The 19,602-nt window shown below is 45.5% G+C and overlaps 1 protein-coding gene and 1 pseudogene across 1 annotated transcript; one reads left to right on the top strand and one right to left on the bottom strand.

The window, feature by feature from the left end:
• Positions 1–3,435: 3,435 nt before the first annotated feature.
• Positions 3,436–5,103, top strand: LOC123161238 (uncharacterized; annotated as a pseudogene).
• A 117-nt stretch (positions 5,104–5,220) lies between these two features.
• Positions 5,221–6,654, bottom strand: LOC123161240 (acyl transferase 15). The gene has a single exon (XM_044579097.1). It carries the CDS (start codon positions 6,652–6,654, stop codon positions 5,458–5,460), a length of 1,197 nt encoding a protein of 398 aa, XP_044435032.1. The 3' UTR covers positions 5,221–5,457.
• Positions 6,655–19,602: the final 12,948 nt, after the last annotated feature.

The raw sequence follows: 19,602 nt of genomic DNA, 5'->3' as shown, positions 1-19,602 counted from the left end.
GGAGGCGTAGGATGAAGATGGTCTCTCTCAAACAACCCTGCAACCAAATAACAAAGAGTCTCTTGTGTCCCCAACACACCCAATACAATGGCAAATTGTATAGGTGCACTAGTTCGGCGAAGAGATGGTGATACAAGTGCAATATGGATGATAGATATAGGTTTTTGTAATCTGAAAATATAAAAAGAGCAAGGTAACAAGTGGTAAAAGTGAGCGTAAACGGTATTGCAATGCTAGGAAACAAGGCCTAAGGTTCATACATTCAGTAGTGCAAGTTCTCTCAACAATAATAACATAATTGGATCATATAACTATCCCTCAACATTCAATAAAGAGTCACTCCAAAGTCACTAATAGCGGAGAACAAACGAAGAGATTATGGTAGGGTACGAAACCACCTCAAAGTTGTTCTTTCTGATCGATCTATTCAAGAGTTTGTACTGCAATAACACCTTAAGACACAAATCAACCAAAACCCTAATGTCACCTAGATACTCCAATGTCACCTCAAGTATCCGTGGGCATGATTATACGATATGCATCACACAATCTCAGATTCATCTATTCAACCAACACAAAGAACTTCAAAGAGTGCCCCAAAGTTTCTACCGGAGAGTCAAGACGAAAACGTGTGCCAACCCCTATGCATAAGTTCACAATGTTACGGAACCCGCAAGTTGATCACCAAAACATACATCAAGTCGATCACGTGAATATCCCATTGTCATCACAGATAAGCACATGCAAGACATACATCAAGTGTTCTCAAATCCATAAAGACTCAATCCGATAACATAACTTCAAAGGGAAAACTCAGTTCATTACAAGAGAATAGAGGGGGAGAAATATCATCGGATCCAACTATAATAGCAAAGCTCGCGATACATCAAGATCGTACCAAGAGAGAGATCAAACACATAGCTACTGGTACATACCCTCAGCCCCGAGGGTGAACTACTCCCTCCTCGTCATGGAGAGCGCTGGGATGATGAAGATGGCCACCGGTGATGGATTCCCCCTCCGGCAGGGTGCCGGAACGGGCTCCCGAGATGTTTTTGGTGGCTACAGAGGCTTGCGGCGGCGGAACTCTCGATCTAGGTTATTTTCTGGAGGTTTCAGTATTTATAGGAATTTTTGGCGTAGGTCTCACATCAGGGGGGGTCTCCGGGCTGTCCACGAGGCAGGGGGTGGGCACGCCCGCCACCCACGTGGGCAGCCCGAGACTCTCCTGGCCCAACTCTTTCACTCCAGGGGCTTCTTTTGGTCCACAAAAAATCATCAAAAATTGGCACGTCAATTGGACTCCGTTTAGTATTCCTTTTCTGTAAAACTAAAAAACAAGGAGAAAACAGAAACTGGCACTGGGCTCTAGGTTAATAGGTTAGTCCCAAAAATATATAAAATAGCATATAAATGCATATAAAACATCCTAGATGGATAATATAATAGCATGGAACAATCAAAAATTATAGATATGTTGGAGACGTATCAGTTCTCGTAACATGCAAAAACAGAACTTTTGGAAAAACGATTATTGGTAAAAACTGAACGTAATTACTCGCTATCCGAACAACCACTAAACATAATAGTATGATAATAACATTTTAATATCATATAAGTAAAACATTCAATATCTTCCGGTTTTATAGAATTTTTTCATATCATACAATAATATTCATTTATTTACAAATATTAATATTCGCAGCGGCATGCATATTATTCACAACATTACATCAATATAAAAAATATTAACAAAATTACGGCGTCATTTATACCTCAGCTCCAATATGGATGTGCTTGCAAATGCAATTAAGCGTCAAAATAGTTCGAATAAATATTTGTCACCTGTATTATATGAACGGAGTCAACCTATTATCACATGAACATCAATATTACACACGGATTTTTCTTTCTGCTATCAAAAGTATGAAAATAGCACTTGCATGTATGTAGACCTACGGTTTCCTAACTATAGACTTAGTAATAAACGTACCACATGAAATAACATGCCACATGCAATGAACAATTGCAGTGCAATTTTTTTCTTAATTACCGTATTAAGATCTTCTCACATCTCAATACTAATGGACGCAGCTAACATTGATACAACATATTCAACCTACTCTTCTCAAAAAAATAGTATAAATGTTGCATCTGTCATCTGCAAATTTTTCTAACCTCTAAGCACTTACATCGCATAGCTAATGACGAGCTAAAAGACTAACTAATTACCACCGTGCATGCACAAAAAAATCATATATTGCAAAGATCATACCTCGTTCTTCCCGTTCGTACTTCACTTTGCACGGTAAATCCTACTCCAGAAACTCCAAATAACTCCTCCAACTGCTGAAATAATGCATAAAACAATATAGAATACACACTTAGGAACTAATCAAACAGAACAAAAATATCATGCATGCAAAGTGAACCAACAAAAATGGATAGATCTTACCTTAATCTACCTTTTCTTCAACTTCACCATCTTCTAAATCCAACTCCAGCCAAAATCACGAATGAAAATGGCTACCAGGTTTTTCTTTCTGTGTATTCTTGTGGACTTAAAGAGAGCAGAGAGGTAGAGAAGGCTACCAGAGATTTCCGAGAGAGAGTGTATTAATAGAGAGGACCGCTATATTGTCGGTAGAATGAGTTAGAACTCACCTACCGTGGCCTCGGATTCCAGCATCGTGGTGTCTCATCACACGCAGCAACATCAATGCTCTTGGGTGTGCGGCACGAAATCACACGTACAAATCAGGACGCGTGAGTGTTGTCGCTTCGGCTACATACAGAAGCGCAAATCACGCAAGCAGGCGGGAATACGATTCCAGATTATCAGAACTTGTGGCAGAAAGCAAAAAAAAAAAGCATTGCCATCGAATTTGGTGTTGTCACCTCCGCTGCAACAGCAAGTTTCGCAGCATCGGAATGAACGCAGTTTGTTATCGGAATCAGCGTTGTTTGCTAATCTCGGCTCGCAGCACCAACAGCAGTGCCGCCTGCTGTGGCGGCGGCGTGGCCCACCGGCTGGCCCCACGACCTGCACGGCCTATCGGCCTGCGAGCGACGGCGCCAGAAGGGGCCGCCTTGCGCGGTGGCGGCATGGCCCACCTGGCCCGCCCTGTTCCGTCCGAGCGACATGCACTGTACCAATCGCGTTTTGCTTGGGTGGCCACCTCCTGCCGTGGCGACAGGGCCCGCCGCCTCCTGGCATGGCGGCAGGTGCCACGTGTTGCCTGTCGCGCGCCTGCCGCCATGATCAAGGCGGTCTTTTTTGTTAATTTCATCCGCAGTTGGTCTCTTTTGGCAATTCGTTGGCGCCAGGCGGTCTCTTTCCACAAAAAATCGAGCGGAGTATCCTCGTTTGCCAACGGACCTGGGCGTTTGCAGGATGGACGGTCAAATGATTTATCGCAAGCTTTGATTCATTTTGACTATCCGTCCACCACCACCAGGCTAGGCTCCTCGGGAAACCACTCCACTCCACTGCTACACTCCTGCCACTGCGAGAGGAAACGTCAGAAGACAAGCAGGACGCCATGCCTTCGTCCTCCTCGTCCTCCCTCGAGCCGGACCACCACCCTGCCCTCCGCAGACAAGGCGACACCGAGGGCGCCGTCTCGTTCCTGCGGACGCAGCACGACGTCGACGCGGTGTGCGACAAGTACGGCGTCCCCAAGGACCGGTACACCGCGCGCCCCGCCGGCGACCTGCGCGCGAGCTCGCCCCCGCCGCCGGGGTGCGTCTGCCTGTACGCGGAGGCGCTGGAGGCCGGCATGCGCGTCCCGCTGCACGGCTTCTTCTGCGACGTGCTCGCCCATTTCGGCATCGCGCCCACCCAGCTCGCGCCCAACGGGTGGCGCATCTTGGCGGGCTTCGTCGTGCTCTGCCACTCCGCCGACGTGCCGCCGTCGCTGCCCGTGTTCCGGCACTTCTTCCTGCTGTCGATCGTCAACCGCAAGCACCGAGGGTGCTACTTCTTCCGATCCAGGGACAACTCCGGCATGCGCTTCAAGGGGATGCCGAGCTGCATCAAGGACTGGAAGAACTCGTTCTTCTTCCTGTCGTCGCCGGAGCCGTGGCCTTTCCCCGTGGAGTGGGGCGAGCCGTCCAAGAGCTCTTTCATGGTGCCGGTACTTGACAGCGAGGAGAAGAAACACGCGGCGAAGCTACTGCGCAGTTACGCCAGCGCCGCCGTTGACATCGATACATGTCTCTCCGACAGCAACCTCGCAGCCGCCATGGCACCTGCTGCATCTGCGCGGCGGCCGCCGCCGCCGGCTTCTTTTACTCGCATTGCTTCCGATTCCAAAGGTAATTGAACACCATCCGTAACCACTCCGATTCCCCTGTTTTTAATCGAGCTCTGATGTTGCTACCTATCGTGTTCGTGTGCTAGGCATGGATCCCTCTGTCTACGAGATGATGAAGCATATGCTGGCGGAGACGGCGGCCGCTCAGGCGTCGGCGTCGGCAAAGAAGGTGAAAGCCGAGGCGGGCAGCCACGCACCAGGGTCGCCGCCGTTGTGCGTAAAGAAGAGGAATCTGGAGGAAGTCAACAGCGAGGAGGGCCCGCCTCGTTCCCTACTGAACACGCCGCTGTCCGGCATGCGCTCGCCACCGCCGGGATTCCCCATCAGCCACGACGGAGATGGCACGGGAGCTGCTGCAGGTATGACATGGTAGCAAATGCGCAGTATGACATGGTATGACGGAGATGTCGCGCCACCGCAGCAGCGCGCGTTTGCATCGACCGAGCCGTCCGATGTAGTCGCGGCGAGCTATGTTGCGATTCTCCAGGTATGACATGGTAGCAAATGCGGTGTCAAGTTCTTCACTGGTGGGCGCATGTCCGGAGTCCGATCGATCATGGTAATTTGTGTGCAGGCGGCGAACTACGTGTCGTCGTCCTTGGGCTACGCGCTGGAGCTGGAAGAGAAGCTGGCGGCGCGGGACGCGGAGGTCGCGGCGCTAGAGAAGCAGCTGGAGGAGACGAAGGCCGAGCTCGCCGCGGCGAGAGCGGAGCGGGACAGTGCGAGAGGGGCGCGCGCGGCGGCTCGCGGAGCACGCGCTGGAGCGCTGGAAGAGTGGTAGCAGAGCGGCACAAAGAAAATGGACTATGCACTTGTCAGTTCCTCACCATATGCTACATTGAACTGTTAAAATCGCGACCCAAGTTTCTTAGTTTCGTCAAGTCTTATTGGTTGAATTTCAGCCTTGAGAAATGGTCACTCACCTTGACGAACTTTCTTCAGATCAAAGTCTTGCATACCTGAACGAGGGAGTAGAAGCATACATAATCTCTGAAACGTGAAACCTGAATTCTGCCCAAATATTGCGTTACGAGAGCCATTCCTCGGTGTTGCCTCGCGCACGGTAGAAAATCTGGTTTCTCCCCTGAGACGAAAGTGCTGGTACATTACTTCCAGGGTGAAGAACGAGCAGGGGATCACATCACATTGCCGCAATCTCGGCCAGGAAGGCGGCGGCGTGCTCCGGCCTGACGCAGAGCGACTGCACGTTGACCCCGTCCTTGCCCTTCCACGGCGGGCACACGATGCACTCCGGCACCACCATCCGGTCCTCGTGCCACATCACCCGCGCCGGCGTGCCGCCGCCGAAGTCGGCCGCGTCGAACCCGATGCGCCGCCAGCTCGACACGGCCAGCCTGTTGTACAAGTCTCCCCCGGTCTCCGCGCCGCCGCCGGCCTCGGCCTCCAGCAGAGTCTCCTTGCCGCGCCTGATGAGCCGCACCACGTCCCTGATGTCGCCGTCGGCCACCTGGGCGCGCGTCGCTCGCACCGACTTCATGATGGTGCAGTTGCCGTAGTAGCCGTCCTGCGCGCCGAAGAGCTCGCGCACGTTGTTGGGGAAGACGAGCGGCGCGGGGGCGTCGGGATCCTGGACGGCCGCGCGGGTCCGGCACCGCCACAGCACCGCCGCGACGACTTCGAACAGCGTGCAGGCGCACTGGGCCTTGACGCGGCCGATGAGGCTCGACGGGACGGTGATGTCGAGGAAGGCGCCCTGGCCCTCCTTCTCCTTGGGCTTCATCAAGGAGCGCCTCTCCGCCGTGGCCGTGGGCGGTGGGAGATCCCGGACCGCGGCGGCCGACCTGACCGGGACGACGGACAGCCGCGGCATCCCGCGGGCGAGCTCGCCGACGGCCTGCAGGAACTGCCCCATCCCGGTGCCGTCGGCCAGGACATGGTTCCACGTGACCCCGACGACGAAGCCGCCGCAGGAGAACTCCGTGACCTGCATCTGCAGCAGCGGGTCGGTGCGCCGGCAGAAAGGAGCGGCGTAGCCGACGGCGAGATCCGCGAGCAGCGCCGGGGTGATCTCCTCCAGATCCAGGGCACAGCTCGCGGACGCCCCCACGAACGGCACGCCCTCGTTGGTGCACGCGATGCGGTGTTCGGCACCGGCGAGGCGGCCGGACACAGGGCGGTAGTGGACGAGCGCTCGCGACAGCGCCCGCTTTATGGTCTCAACGGGATTGTCGATCGGATGGTCGAACATGAGGAGCGATGTGACCGCGAAAGGGGGGACGCGCTGGTCGAAAGACGAGAGGTGCACGTCGCCGGCTGGCGCCCGGGTTTCGGCGGGGTACACGACCACCGGCGAGGACTTGCCCACCACAACGCTCATTGCTATGGATCTCCCAACCGCTGCTACAAGGAGTCAGTTTTTTTCGAGGGAGCAGGGGTCAGGTTGAAAAATAAATCGTTACGATGGCTTAAGAGCAACTCCAACGGCCGACACGGCGATTTTATTCGCTTTTTGTCCGTTTGGCTCGGACAGGCGAACATGAACGTCCGCTTCCGCATTTAGGTCTACGCATACGCCCAACGCTGGCCCGACCCATTTTGACAGCGCGAGAAAAAAAGGAATAGAAGCATTTCTAAAATAAAAATAATATTAATTAAACATTAGAGCCGACCACGAAGGACGGCAAGAGCCGCGCCGCCTCGTAGTTTAGTTTGTTTTTAATTTTCATTAATGCCGTGGCGGCGCTCCTCGGCAAGCCGCCGCTGGCGCCACTGTTCGAGGTATGCCGCCTCCTGCGCCGGCATCGTCCCCATCCAAACCGGCGGCGCGCTGACCCACTCGCGCACTACTCCCGTCCAGGAGTAGCGCTCGATGGGGGACGACTCCGGCTCCGGCTCGGTTTTGACAGGGGACGGCGGGGCCACCGGCGGCAGGACGCAGTCGCCCCCCGCGGAGAGGGCCATGGCCGCCTCGTACGCCGCCTCCTCTTCCTCGTTCGCCGCCATCTGCGCCGCTCGTCCACCTCGCTCTATCGGAAGACCGCCGCAACGACCGCCTGGTAGGCGACCTCCGCCTCCTGGTCCTCCTCGCGGACGACGATCGGGGGTGGCGACACACTGCGGTCGACTTCGCGAACGCCGCGTCGCCTCGCCTTCCTCGTGCTCGAAGGCGAACCATCGAGTCCCGTTGAGCGAGTCAGATGCGTAGGCAGGGTCGCGGCGCTGCTCCGCCGTCAGGAGCGCCTGCCGGCGCCGTACCTCCTCCGCGGGCGACCTAGCCTACCGTGGCGCCATCGGCACTGGGTCCTCTCCGGATACAGGTGCCAGTCGTACGGCAGGGTGGCGTCGAGGGACGGGAGAGGCACGCGGTGCTGCCAGTGTCACTCTGCCTGGTGCACTGCCACACTGATGCGCTGCCTCGGTGATACGTCCATTTTGCATCATGTTTACCTACTGTTATTTATATTATTTTTATGCATACTAATGCTTTTTGGAGTAATTCTAATGTCTTTTCTCTCATAATATGCAAGGTTCACACAAAGAGGTAGAATTCCGGCAGCTGGAAATCTGGACCTGAAAAAGCTACGTCAGGCCACGTATTCTGCACAACTCCAAATGAGCTGAAACTTCACGAGGAATTTTTATGGAATAAATAAAAAATAATGGAGCAAATAACTACCGGAGGGGGCCACCTCGTGAGCACAAGACACCAGTGCGTGCCAGGGCCCCCAAGCAGGCCCTGATGGGTTGTGCTCAGTGATGACCCACAAGTATAGGGGATCTATCGTAGTCCTTTCGATAAGTAAGAATGTCGAACCCGACGAGGAGTAGAAGGAAATGACAAGCGGTTTTTAATAAAGTTTTCTCTGCAAGCACTGCAATTGTAGGCGACACATAGTTTTGTGATAAGATAAATTATAACGGGTAACAAGCAATGAAAGTAAATAAAGTGCAGCAAGGTCGCCCAATCATTTTTGTAGCAAAGGACAAGCCTGGACAATTTTTTATAATGAGAAAAGAGCTCCCGAGGAGACATAGGAATTATCGTCAAGCTAGTTTTCATCACGCTCATATGATTCGCGTTCGGTACTTTGATAATTTGATATGTGGGTGGACCGGTGTTTGGGTACTGCCCTTACTTGGACAAGCATCCCACTTATGATTAACCCCTATTGCAAGCATCCGCAACTACAAAAGAAGTACTAAGGTAAACATAACCACATCATTAGACATATGGATCCAAATCAGCCCCTTACGAAGCAATGCATAAACTAGGGTTTAAGCTTCTGTCACTCTAGCAACCCATCATCTACTTATTACTTTCCAATGCCTTCCTCTAGGCACAAATAATGGTGAAGTGTCATGTAGTCGACGTTCACATAACATCACTAGAGGAGAGATAACATACATCTCATCAAAATATCGAACGAATACCAAATTCACATGACTACTAATAGCAAGACTTCACCCATGTCCTCAGGAACAAACATAACTACTCACAAAGCATATTCATGTTCATAATCAGAGGAGTATGAATAAGCATTAAGGATCTGAACATATGATCTTCCATCAAGTAAACCAATTAGCATCAACTACAAGGCGTAATTAGCACTACTAGCAACCCATAGGTACCAATTTGTGGTTTGGATACAAGATTGGATACAAGAAATGAACTAGGGTTTTGAGAGGAGATGGTGTTGGTGAAGATGTTGATGGAGATTGACCCCCTCTCGATGAGAGTATCATTGGTGATGACGATGGTGATGATTTCCCCCTCCCGGAGGGAAGTTTCCCCGACAAAAAAGCTCCGCCAGAGCCCTAGATTGGTTCCGCCAAGGTTCCGCCTTGTGGCGGCGGAGTTTCATCCCGTAATCTTGCCTCTGATTTTTTTTCCACGGTAAAAGCCTTCATATAGCAGAAGATGGGCACCGAAGGGCCAACAGGCGGCCCAGGAGATAGGGGGCGCGCCCAGTAGGGGTGGGCACGCCCCCCACCCTCCTGGCCAGGGTGTGGGCCCCCTCTTGTGTTTTCTTCACTCAATAATTCTTATTAATTCCAAAAATAACTTTCGTGGAGTTTCAGGATTGTTGGAGCTATGTAGAATAGGTTTCCAATATTTGCTCCTTTTCCAGCCAGAATTCCAACTGCCGGCATCCCCCCTCTTCATGGTAAACCTTGTAAAATAAGAGAGAATAGCCATAAGTATTGAGATATAATGTGTAATAACAGCCCATAATGCAATAAATATTGATATAAAAGCATGATGCAAAATGGACGTATCAACTCTCCCAAGCTTAGACCTCGCTTGTCCTCAAGCGGAAGCCGAAATCGAAAAATATGTCCACATGTTTAGAGCTAGAGGTGTCGATAAAAATAAAATACGAACATGAGGGCATCATGGTCATTCTTATAACAACAACATATATGGATTTTTTCATATGGTTTCTTATGCTCAAGTAGCAATCAATTCACAATGTCAAGTATGGTTCAGAAACTTCATTGGGAACTAACAAACTATAATATCAATCATTGAAGCAATTGCAATTTATCATAACATCAGAAAGAGTCAAGAATAGAGCTTTTCAGCAAGTCCACATACTCAACCATCATATAGTCTTCTACAATTGCTAACACTCACGCAATACTTGTGGTTATGGAGTTTCAACCGGACACTAAGAAAGATAGGGGCTTATTGTGTTGCCTCCCAACGTATTCACCTTTAGGTGCTGTTAACAATAATAGTTCATGCTAACTTACATCCAATTGGATATATATATATATATATATATATATATATATATATATATATATATCAAGATCTTTCAAACACGAGGAGCTTGCCAAAGGATAAAATGAAAAAGGGAAAGGTGAAGATCACCTTGACTCAAGCATAAAGTAAAAACATAAAGTAAAAGATAGGCCCTTCGCAGAGGTAAGCAGAGGTTGTCATGTGCGTTTAGGGTTGGATGCACAAAATCTTAATGCAAAAGAACGTCACTTTATATTGCCACTTGTATATGGACCTTTATTATGCAGTCTGTCGCTTTTATTGCTTTCATAACAAGATCGTATAAAGCTTATTTTCTTCACACTAATAAGTTATACATACTTAGAGAGCAATTTTTATTGCTTGCAACATGACAACTTACTTGAAGGATCTTACTCAATCCATAGGTAGGTATGGTGGACTCTCATGGCAAGAACTGGGTTTAAGGATATTTGGAAGCACAAGTAGTATCTCTACTTGGTGCAAGGAATTTGGCTAGCATGACGGGGAAAGGCAAGCTCAACATGTTGGGAAGATCAATGACAATATACTTTAACTGAGATGTGAGAAAACATAAACCATTACGTTGTCTTCCTTGGCCAATATCAACTCTTTTAGCATGTCATACTTAATGAGTGATTCACAATCATAAAAGATGTCCAAGATAGTATATTTGTATGTGAAAACCTCTCTTTCCTTATTACTTCCTATTAATTGCAACGATGACCAAAACTATGTTTGTCAACTCTCAACAACTTTTATGTCTCATACTTTTCATATGTGAAGTTATTACTATCCATAAGATCAATTTGAACTCTTTTATTCCTTTTATTCTTTCTACTTTCTCAAGATCATAGCAAGATAGCAAAGCCCTTGACTCAACACTAATCTTTATTATAGATAGCTCACAGACTCAATTACATAAAGAGATCTCAAAGAAAAATTCAAAACTACTTGATATCAAAACTTGAATCTACTAGATCAAGATATTACTAAAAGGATCAAACTAAGTAAAATGATAAAGATAGGAGTGTGATGGTGATACGATACCGGGGCACCTCCCCCAAGCTTGGCAGTTGCCAAGGGGAGTGCCCATACCCATGTAATTATGTCCTCGGTGGTGGTGAAGTAGGAGTTGTTAATGATGCAGGCTTGTCGTCCGTCTTCCAAGGCATAGGCTCACCATCATAGAAGGATGATCGAGTCTCCGAAATCCTCAAAGCTACAGCCAAACTCATCCTCTTGAATCTATATTCATACTCACAGTTTTGGTTTTGCAGGTCATAGATCTGGGCTTGGAGGTGTTTGATTTTCTCTTGAAGCTTGAAGATGGTATCCCCAATGATCTTGGCATCTAGCTTGTGGTTGTTGGTGAACTCCGTGATCATCATCTGGTTGGCGTTGAGTCCATGCTCCACCATCCCTTGGCACTTGAAAACTTGTTGCTCCATGGCTTCGAGCTTTGTCTCCACGCTTCCGGTACGCCTTGGTCCCTCCACATCGTGGATGTGCAGCACCCCCTCATGCATCTCAATGGTTTGAGGGTGTTGCAGCACCTCCGCGAGATAGGGGTTGATAACCCTCTCAAAAAACTTGTCCTTGGGAGCGCTTGGAGACGTCATGGTGCTCTAGATCTGTTAGAAAATAGCTCAAAACAAAAACAGAGGATAATTGCATGATACGGTGGTCAAAACCTTCGGGAGATTATATAATGAATTTTTACCGACTAAAATACGTAATGTGCAAGAAAATGGAGTCCGGGAGGCACACGAGGTGGCCACAAGACAGGGGGCGCGCCCAGGAAGGGTGGGCGCACCCTCCACCCTCGTGGAGGCCTCGTGTCCTTCCCGGATTACTTCTTTATTTCCAAAATTCTTAAATATTTTAAAACGGAGAAAAATTGCTATTAGAACTGTTTTGGAGTCGGTTTACTTACCGTACCACATACCTATTCCTTTTCGAAGTCTGAAACATTCTGGAGAGTGTCCCTTATGTATTCCTCCGGGGTTACGGTCTCAATAATATTAGTTTCAACATTGATAGGATTACCCGAGATATAATGTTTGATTCTTTGACCGTTCACCACCCTCGCACTTGTGCCTTCAAAGTTGTTGATTTTTATGGCACCGGAACGATAGACCTCCTCGATAACGTAAGGACCTTCCCATTTAGAGAGAAGTTTTCCTGCAAAAAATCTTAAGCGAGAGTTGAATAATAACACATAATCACCTACGTTAAACTCACGCTTTTGTATCCTTTTATCATGCCATCGTTTAACTTTTTATTTGAATAGTTTGGCATTCTCGTAAGCCTGGGTTCTCCATTCATCGAGTGAGCTAATGTCAAACAACCTATTCTCACCGACAAGTTTGAAGTCATAGTTGAGCTCTTTAATAGCCCAATATCCTTTATGTTCAAGTTCAAGAGGTAAGTGACATGCTTTTCCATAAACCATCTTATACTGAGACATACCCATAGGATTTTTATATGCAGTTCTACAGGCCCATAATGCATCATCAAGTTTCTTAGACCAATTCTTTCTAGATCTATTGATAGTCTTTTGCAAAATTATTTTGGGCTCTCTATTGCTCAACTCTACTTAACCACTAGACTGCGGGTGATAAGGAGATGCAATTCTATGATTAACATAATACTTAGCAAGCATCTTATGGAAAGCACCATGAATAAAATGTGAACCACCATCAGTCATAAGATATCTAGGGACTCCAAACCTCAGAAAAATAACTTCTTTAAGCATCTTAATAGAGGTGTTATGATCAACACTACTAGTTGGAATAGCTTCTACCCACTTAGTAACGTAATCAACAACAACTAAAATATGTGTGTAACCATTAGAGGCAGGAAAAGGTCCCATATAATCAAAGCCCCAAACATCAAATGGTTCAATAACAAGAGAATAATTCATAGGAATTTCTTGACGTCTACTAATATTACCTATTCTTTGGCATTCATCACAAGACAAGACAAACTTACGAGCATCTTTGAAGAGAGTAGGCCAATAAAAACCGAATTGCAATACCTTATGTGCAGTTCTATCTCCAGCGTGGTGTCCTCCATATGATTCAGAGTGACACTTGTGTAGGATGTGTTCATGTTCATGCTCAGGTACACAACGTCTAATAACACCATATACTCCTTCTTTATACAGATGTGGGTCATCCCAGAAGTAATGTCTTAAATCATAAAAGAACTTTTTCTTTTGCTGGTATGTGAAACTAGGTGGTATAAATTTAGCAACAATGTAATTAGCATAATCAGCATACCAAGGAGCAGTACGAGAAGCATTAACAATCGCTAATTGTTCATCAAGAAAGCTATCATCGATAGGTAGTGGGTCATCAAGAACATTCTCTAACCTAGACAAGTTGTCTACAACGGGGTTCTCAGCTCCTTTTCTATCAATAATATGCAAATCAAATTCTTGGAGCAAGAGAACCCATCTAATGAGTCTAGGCTTAGCACCTTTCTTTTCCATAAGGTATTTAATAGCAGCATAATCAGTGTGGATAGTAACTTTGGAATCAACAATATAAGGCCTAAACTTATCACATGCAAATACGACTGCTAAAAACTCTTTTTCAGTAGTGGCATAATTTCTCTGGGCAGTATCAAGAGTCTTACTAGCATACTGGATAACATTCAATTTCTTATCAACTCTTTGCCCTAGAACAGCACCTATAGCATAATCACTAGCATCACACATAATTTAAAAGGGTAAATTCCAATCAGGTGGCTGAACAATAGGTGCAGTGATCAAAGCTTTCTTAAGTATTTCAAATGCTTCTACACAATCATCATCAAAGACAAAAGGAATATCTTTTTGCAATGAATTAGTCAGAGGCCTAGAGATTTTAGAAAAGTCCTTAATGAACCTCCTATAAAAACCAGCATGACCAAGGAAACTTCTTATACCTTTTATGTCCTTGGGACATGGCGTCTTTTCAATAGCATCAACTTTAGCTTTATCAACTTCAATACCTCTCTCAGAAATCTTATGCCCAAGACAATGCCTTCATTAACCATAAAGTGGCACTTTTCCCAATTCAAGACGAGGCTAGTGTCTTCACATGTCTGCAAAACTCGATCAAGGTTGCTCAATCAATCATCAAAAGAGGATCCATAAACGGAGAAATCATCCATGAATACCTCACAAATCTTTTCACAAAAGTCAGAGAATATAGCCATCATACATCTTTGAAAGGTAGCAGGTGCATTACATAAACCAAAAGGCATACGTCTATAAGCAAAAGTACCGGAAGGGCAAGTAAAAGTAGTTTTTGATTGATCCTTCGCTGACACAGGTATTTGAGAGAAACCAGAATAACCATCTAGAAAGCAGAAATGTGTGTGTTTGGATAGTCTTTCTAGCATTTGATCAATAAAAGGTAAGGGGTAATAATCTTTCTTAGTAGCCTTATTTAATTTACGAAAATCAATTACCATCTTATAACTTGTGATAATTCTTTGCGGTGTCAATTCATCTTTATCATTTGGAACGACAATGATACCTCCCTTCTTAGGAACACAATGAACAAGACTTACCCATTCACTATCAGCAACGAGATAAATTATACCTGCCTCAAGGAGCTTTAGTATATCCTTTCTTACCACTTCTTTCATCTTAGGATTTAATCATCGTTGAGGATCTCTAACTGGTTTGACATCTTCCTCCACTTTAATTTTGTGTTGGCATAACGTGGGACTAATGCCCTTAAGATCATCCAGAGTATATCCAATAGCAGCACGGTGCTTTTTCAGAGTTTTCAATAATCTTTCTTCTTCTTGCTCTGAAAGGTTAGCACTAATAATAACATGATATATTTTCTTTTCATCAAGATAAGCATACTTAAGATTATCAGGTAATGGTTTGAGCTCAAACACGGGATCACCCTTGGGTGGAGGGGGATCCCCTAGGATTTCAATAGGTAAGTAGTGTTTCAGAATAGGACCCTGTTGAAGGAACACTTCATCTATTTCCCTTCTTTCATTCATAAACATATCATTTTCATGGTCTAGCAAATATTGTTCTAACGGATCAGTAGGAGGCACGACAATACAAGCAAGACCAATAATCTCATCCTTACTAGGTGATTCTTTATCACGGGGTTGTCTATGAAACTTAGCAAAATTAAACTCATGAGACATATCCCCTAAGCCGATTGTAATAGTATCCTTTTCACAATCAATCCTAGCATTAACAGTATTCAAGAAGGGTCTACCAAAAATAATGGGACAAAAGTCATCTTGTGGGGAACAAAGAACAAGGAAATCAGCAGGATATTTAACCTTCCCACACAAGACTTCGACATCTCTAACAATCCCAACTGGTTTAATTGTGTCCCTATTGGCAAGCTTAATAGTAACATCAATACCTTCCAATTCAACGGGTGCAATATCATGCATAATTTCTTTATATAAGTCATAGGGTATTGCACTAGCACTAGCATCCATATCACATAAGCCATGATAACAATGTTCTCCTATTTTAACAGAAATAATAGGCATGCCTACAATAGGTCTATGTATCTTAGCATCTGGTCTAGCAATATTAGCAACCTGTTCGCATAAGTAAATAACATGCCCATCTAAATTATCATCTAAGAGATCTTTAACCATAGCAATACTAGGTTCAACTTTGATTTGCTCAGGAGGTGTATAAGTTCTAGTATTAGTCTTACGAACAACAATTGAAGTTTTAGCATGATCCTTTATCCTAACAGGAAAAGGTGGTTTATCAACATAACTAGTAGGAACAATATGATCATTATAAGTGACAGTCTTTTCCTCAACTGTAATAGGTGCAACTACTTTTACTTCAATGGGAGGATTATATTTGAACCACTTCTCCTTAGGGAGATCAACGTGAGTAGCAAAAGATTCACAAAAAGCAGCTACTATCTCAGAGTCAAGTCCATACTTAGCGCTAAATCCACGAAAAGCATCGGTACCCATAATTTAACACAATCAAACTTAGGTGTTATACCTGACTCCTTGCCATCATCAGAACCCCAATCTTCAGAGTTGCGTTTAATTCTTTCCAATAAGTCCCACTTAAATTCAGTAGTCTTCAGCATATAAGAACCAGCATAGGAAGTATCGAGCATGGTGCGATCATTGAGAGAAAGCCGAGCATAAAAGTTTTGAATAATCATATCTCTTGAGAGCTCATGATTGGGGCATGAATATAACATTGACTTAAGCCTCCCCAAGCTTGAGCGATGCTTTCTCCTTCGCAAGGCCAGAAATTATATATGTAATTATGATCACGATGAACAAGATGCATAGGATAGAACTTCTGGTGAAATTCCAACTTCAATCGTTTATAATTCCAAGATCCCGTATCATCACATAGCCTATACCATGTCAATGCATCTCCCTTCAAAGATAAAGGGAAGACCTTCCTTTTAACAACATCATCGGGAATACCTGCAAGCTTAAATAATCCACAAACTTCATCCACAAAGATAAGGTGTAAATCGGGATGCAATGTTCCATCTCCTGCAGAGGGATTAGCTAGCAGTTTCTCTATCATACCCGAAGGAATCTCAAAGTAAATATTTTCAGTAGGTTCAGTAGGTTGAGGAGCAACTCTTTGCTCTTCTGGTCGGGGTGAATATACCCCGAACAAGCCCCTCAAAGGATTAGTTTCCATAGTAACAAGTGACAGAAAAATTCAACACACTATATAAATGTTTCCTTACCAAGTTCCACTCACCAAAAGCACTACACTCCCCGGCAACGGTGCCAGAAAAGAGTCTTGATGACCCACAAGTATAGGGGATCTATCTTAGTCCTTTTTATAAGTAAGAGTGTCGAACCCAACGAGGAGCAGAAGGAAATGACAAGCGGTTTTCAGTAAGGTTTTCTCTGCAAGCAGTGAAATTGTAGGTGACAGATAGTTTTGTGATAAGATAAATTGTAATGGGTAACAAGCAATGAAAGTAAATAAAGTTCAGCAAGGTGGCCCAATCCTTTTTTTAGCAAATTACAAGCCTGGACAATTTCTTATAATGAGAGAAGAGCTCCCGAGGACACATGGGAATTATCGTCAAGCTAGTTTTCATCACGCTCATATGATTCGCGTTCGGTACTTTGATAATTTGATATGTGGGTGGACCGGTGCTTGGGTACTGCCCTTACTTGGACAAGCATACCACTTATGATTAACCCCTATTGCAAGCATCCGCAACTACAAAATAAGTATTAAGGTAAACCTAACCACAACATTAGACACATGGATCCAAATCAGCCCCTTACGAAGCAACGCATAAACTAGGGTTTAAGCTTCTGTCACTCTAGCAACCCATCATCTACTTATTACTTCCCAATGCCTTCCTCTAGGCCCAAATAATGGTGAAGTGTCATGTAGTCGACGTTCACATAACACCACTAGAGGAGGGACAACATACATCTCATCAAAATATCGAACGAATACCAAATTCACATGACTACTAATAGCAAGACTTCACCCATGTCCTGAGGAACAAACGTAACTACTCACAAAGCATATTCATGTTCATAATCAGAGGAGTATTAATATGCATTAAGGATCTGAACATATGATCTTCCACCAATTAAACCAATTAGCATCAACTACAAGGAGTAATCAACACTACTAGCAACCCACATGTACCAATTTGTGGTTTGGATACAAGATTGGATACAAGAGATGAACTAGGGTTTTGAGAGGAGATGGTGCTGGTTAAGATGTTGATGGAGATTGATCCCCTCTCGATGAGAGGATCGTTGGTGATGACGATGGTGATGATTTCCCCCTCCCGGAGGGAAGTTTCCCCGGCAGAACAGCTCCGCCGGAGCCGTAGATTGGTTCCGCCAAGGTTCCGCCTCGTGGCGGCGGAGTTTCGTCCAGTAAGCTTGCCTCTGATTTTTTCCAGGGTAAAAGCCTTCATATAGCAGAAGATGGGCACCGGAGGGCCAACAGGGGGCCCAGGAGACAGGGGGCGCGCCCCCACCCTCCTGGCCAGGGTGTGGGCCCCCTCTTGTGTTTTCTTCGCTCAATAATTCTTATTAATTGCAAAAATAACTTCCATGGAGTTTCAGGATTTTTGGAGCTGTGCGGAATACATTTCCAATATTTGCTCCTTTTCCAGCCAGAATTCCAGTTGTCGGCATCCCCCCTCTTCATGGTAAACCTTGTAAAATAAGAGAGAATAGCCATAAGTATTGAGATATAATGTGTAATAACAGCACATAATGCAATAAATATTGATATAAAAGCATGATCCAAAATGGACGTATCACTCAGCCCTGCCCACCTCCGGTGCCACTCTTCTTGTATTTAAGTCTTTTTGACCTAGAAAAAATAAGGGGAGGACTTTCGGGACGAAGCGCCGCCGTCTCGAGGCGGAACTTGGGCAGGAGCACTTTTGCCCCCCGGCGGAGCGATTCCACCGGCGGAACTTCCCTCCGGGAGGGGGAAATCATCGTCATCATTGTCACCAACAACTCTCCCATCTTGGGGAGGGCAATCTCCATCAACATCTTCAACAGCACCATCTCCTCTCAAACCATAGTTCATCTCTTGTCTTCAATCTTTGTACCGGAACTATAGATTGGTGCTTGTGGGTGACTAGTAGTGTTGATTACATCTTGTAGTTGATTACTATATATATATGGTTTATTTGGTGGAAGATTATATGTTCAAATCCATTATGCTATTTAATACCCCTCTAATCTTGAGCATGATTATCATTTGTGAGTAGTTACTTTTGTTCTTGAGGTCACGGGAGAAATCTTGTTGCAAGTAATCATGTGAACTGGATATGTGTTTGATATTTTGATAATATGTATGTTGTGATTCCCTTAGTGGTGTCTTGTGAACATCGACTAAATGACACTTCACCATACTTGGGCCTAAGGTAATGCATTGTGGAGTAGTTATTAGATGATGGGTTGCGAGAGTAACAGAAGCTTAAACCCTAGTTTATGCGCTATTCCATAAGGGGCTGATTTGGATCCAAAGTTTAATGCTATGGTTAGAATTTATTCTTAATACTTTTCTCGTAGTTGCGGATGCTTGCGAGGGGGTTAATCATAAGTAGGGGGTTTGTTCAAGTAAGAGTAGCACCTAAGCACCGGTCCACCCACATATCAAATTATCAAAGTAGCGAACACAAATCAAACCAACATGATGAAAGTGACTAGATGAATTTCCCGTGTACCCTCAAGAACACTTTGCTTATCATAAGAGACTGTTTTGGGCTGTCCTTTTCCTCAAAAGGATTGGGCTACCTTGCTGCACTTTTTTTACCGTTACCGTTACTTACTCGTTACAAATTATCTTGCTATCAAACTACTCGTTACTTGTATTTTCAGTGCTTGCAGACATTACCTTGCTGAAAACCGCTTGTCATTTCTTTTTGCTCCTCGTTGGGTTCGACACTCTTACTTATCAAAAGGACTACGATTGATCCCCTATACTTGTGGGTCATCAAGGCTCTTTTCTGGTCCCGTTGCCGGGGAGTGAAGCACTCTTGGTAAGTGGAAATTGGTAAGGAAAAAATTATTACTACGTGCTGA

Source organism: Triticum aestivum, chromosome 7B (genome assembly GCF_018294505.1).
Source record: "Triticum aestivum cultivar Chinese Spring chromosome 7B, IWGSC CS RefSeq v2.1, whole genome shotgun sequence".
Classification (NCBI taxonomy): domain Eukaryota; kingdom Viridiplantae; phylum Streptophyta; class Magnoliopsida; order Poales; family Poaceae; genus Triticum; species Triticum aestivum.
This window is presented reverse-complemented; position numbering and strand designations above follow the sequence as displayed.

Coding starts and splice junctions, on each gene's coding strand:
- LOC123161240 (XM_044579097.1), bottom strand. CDS start 6,654: ATGAGCGTTGTGGTGGGCAAGTCCTCGCCGGTGGTCGTGTACCCCGCC.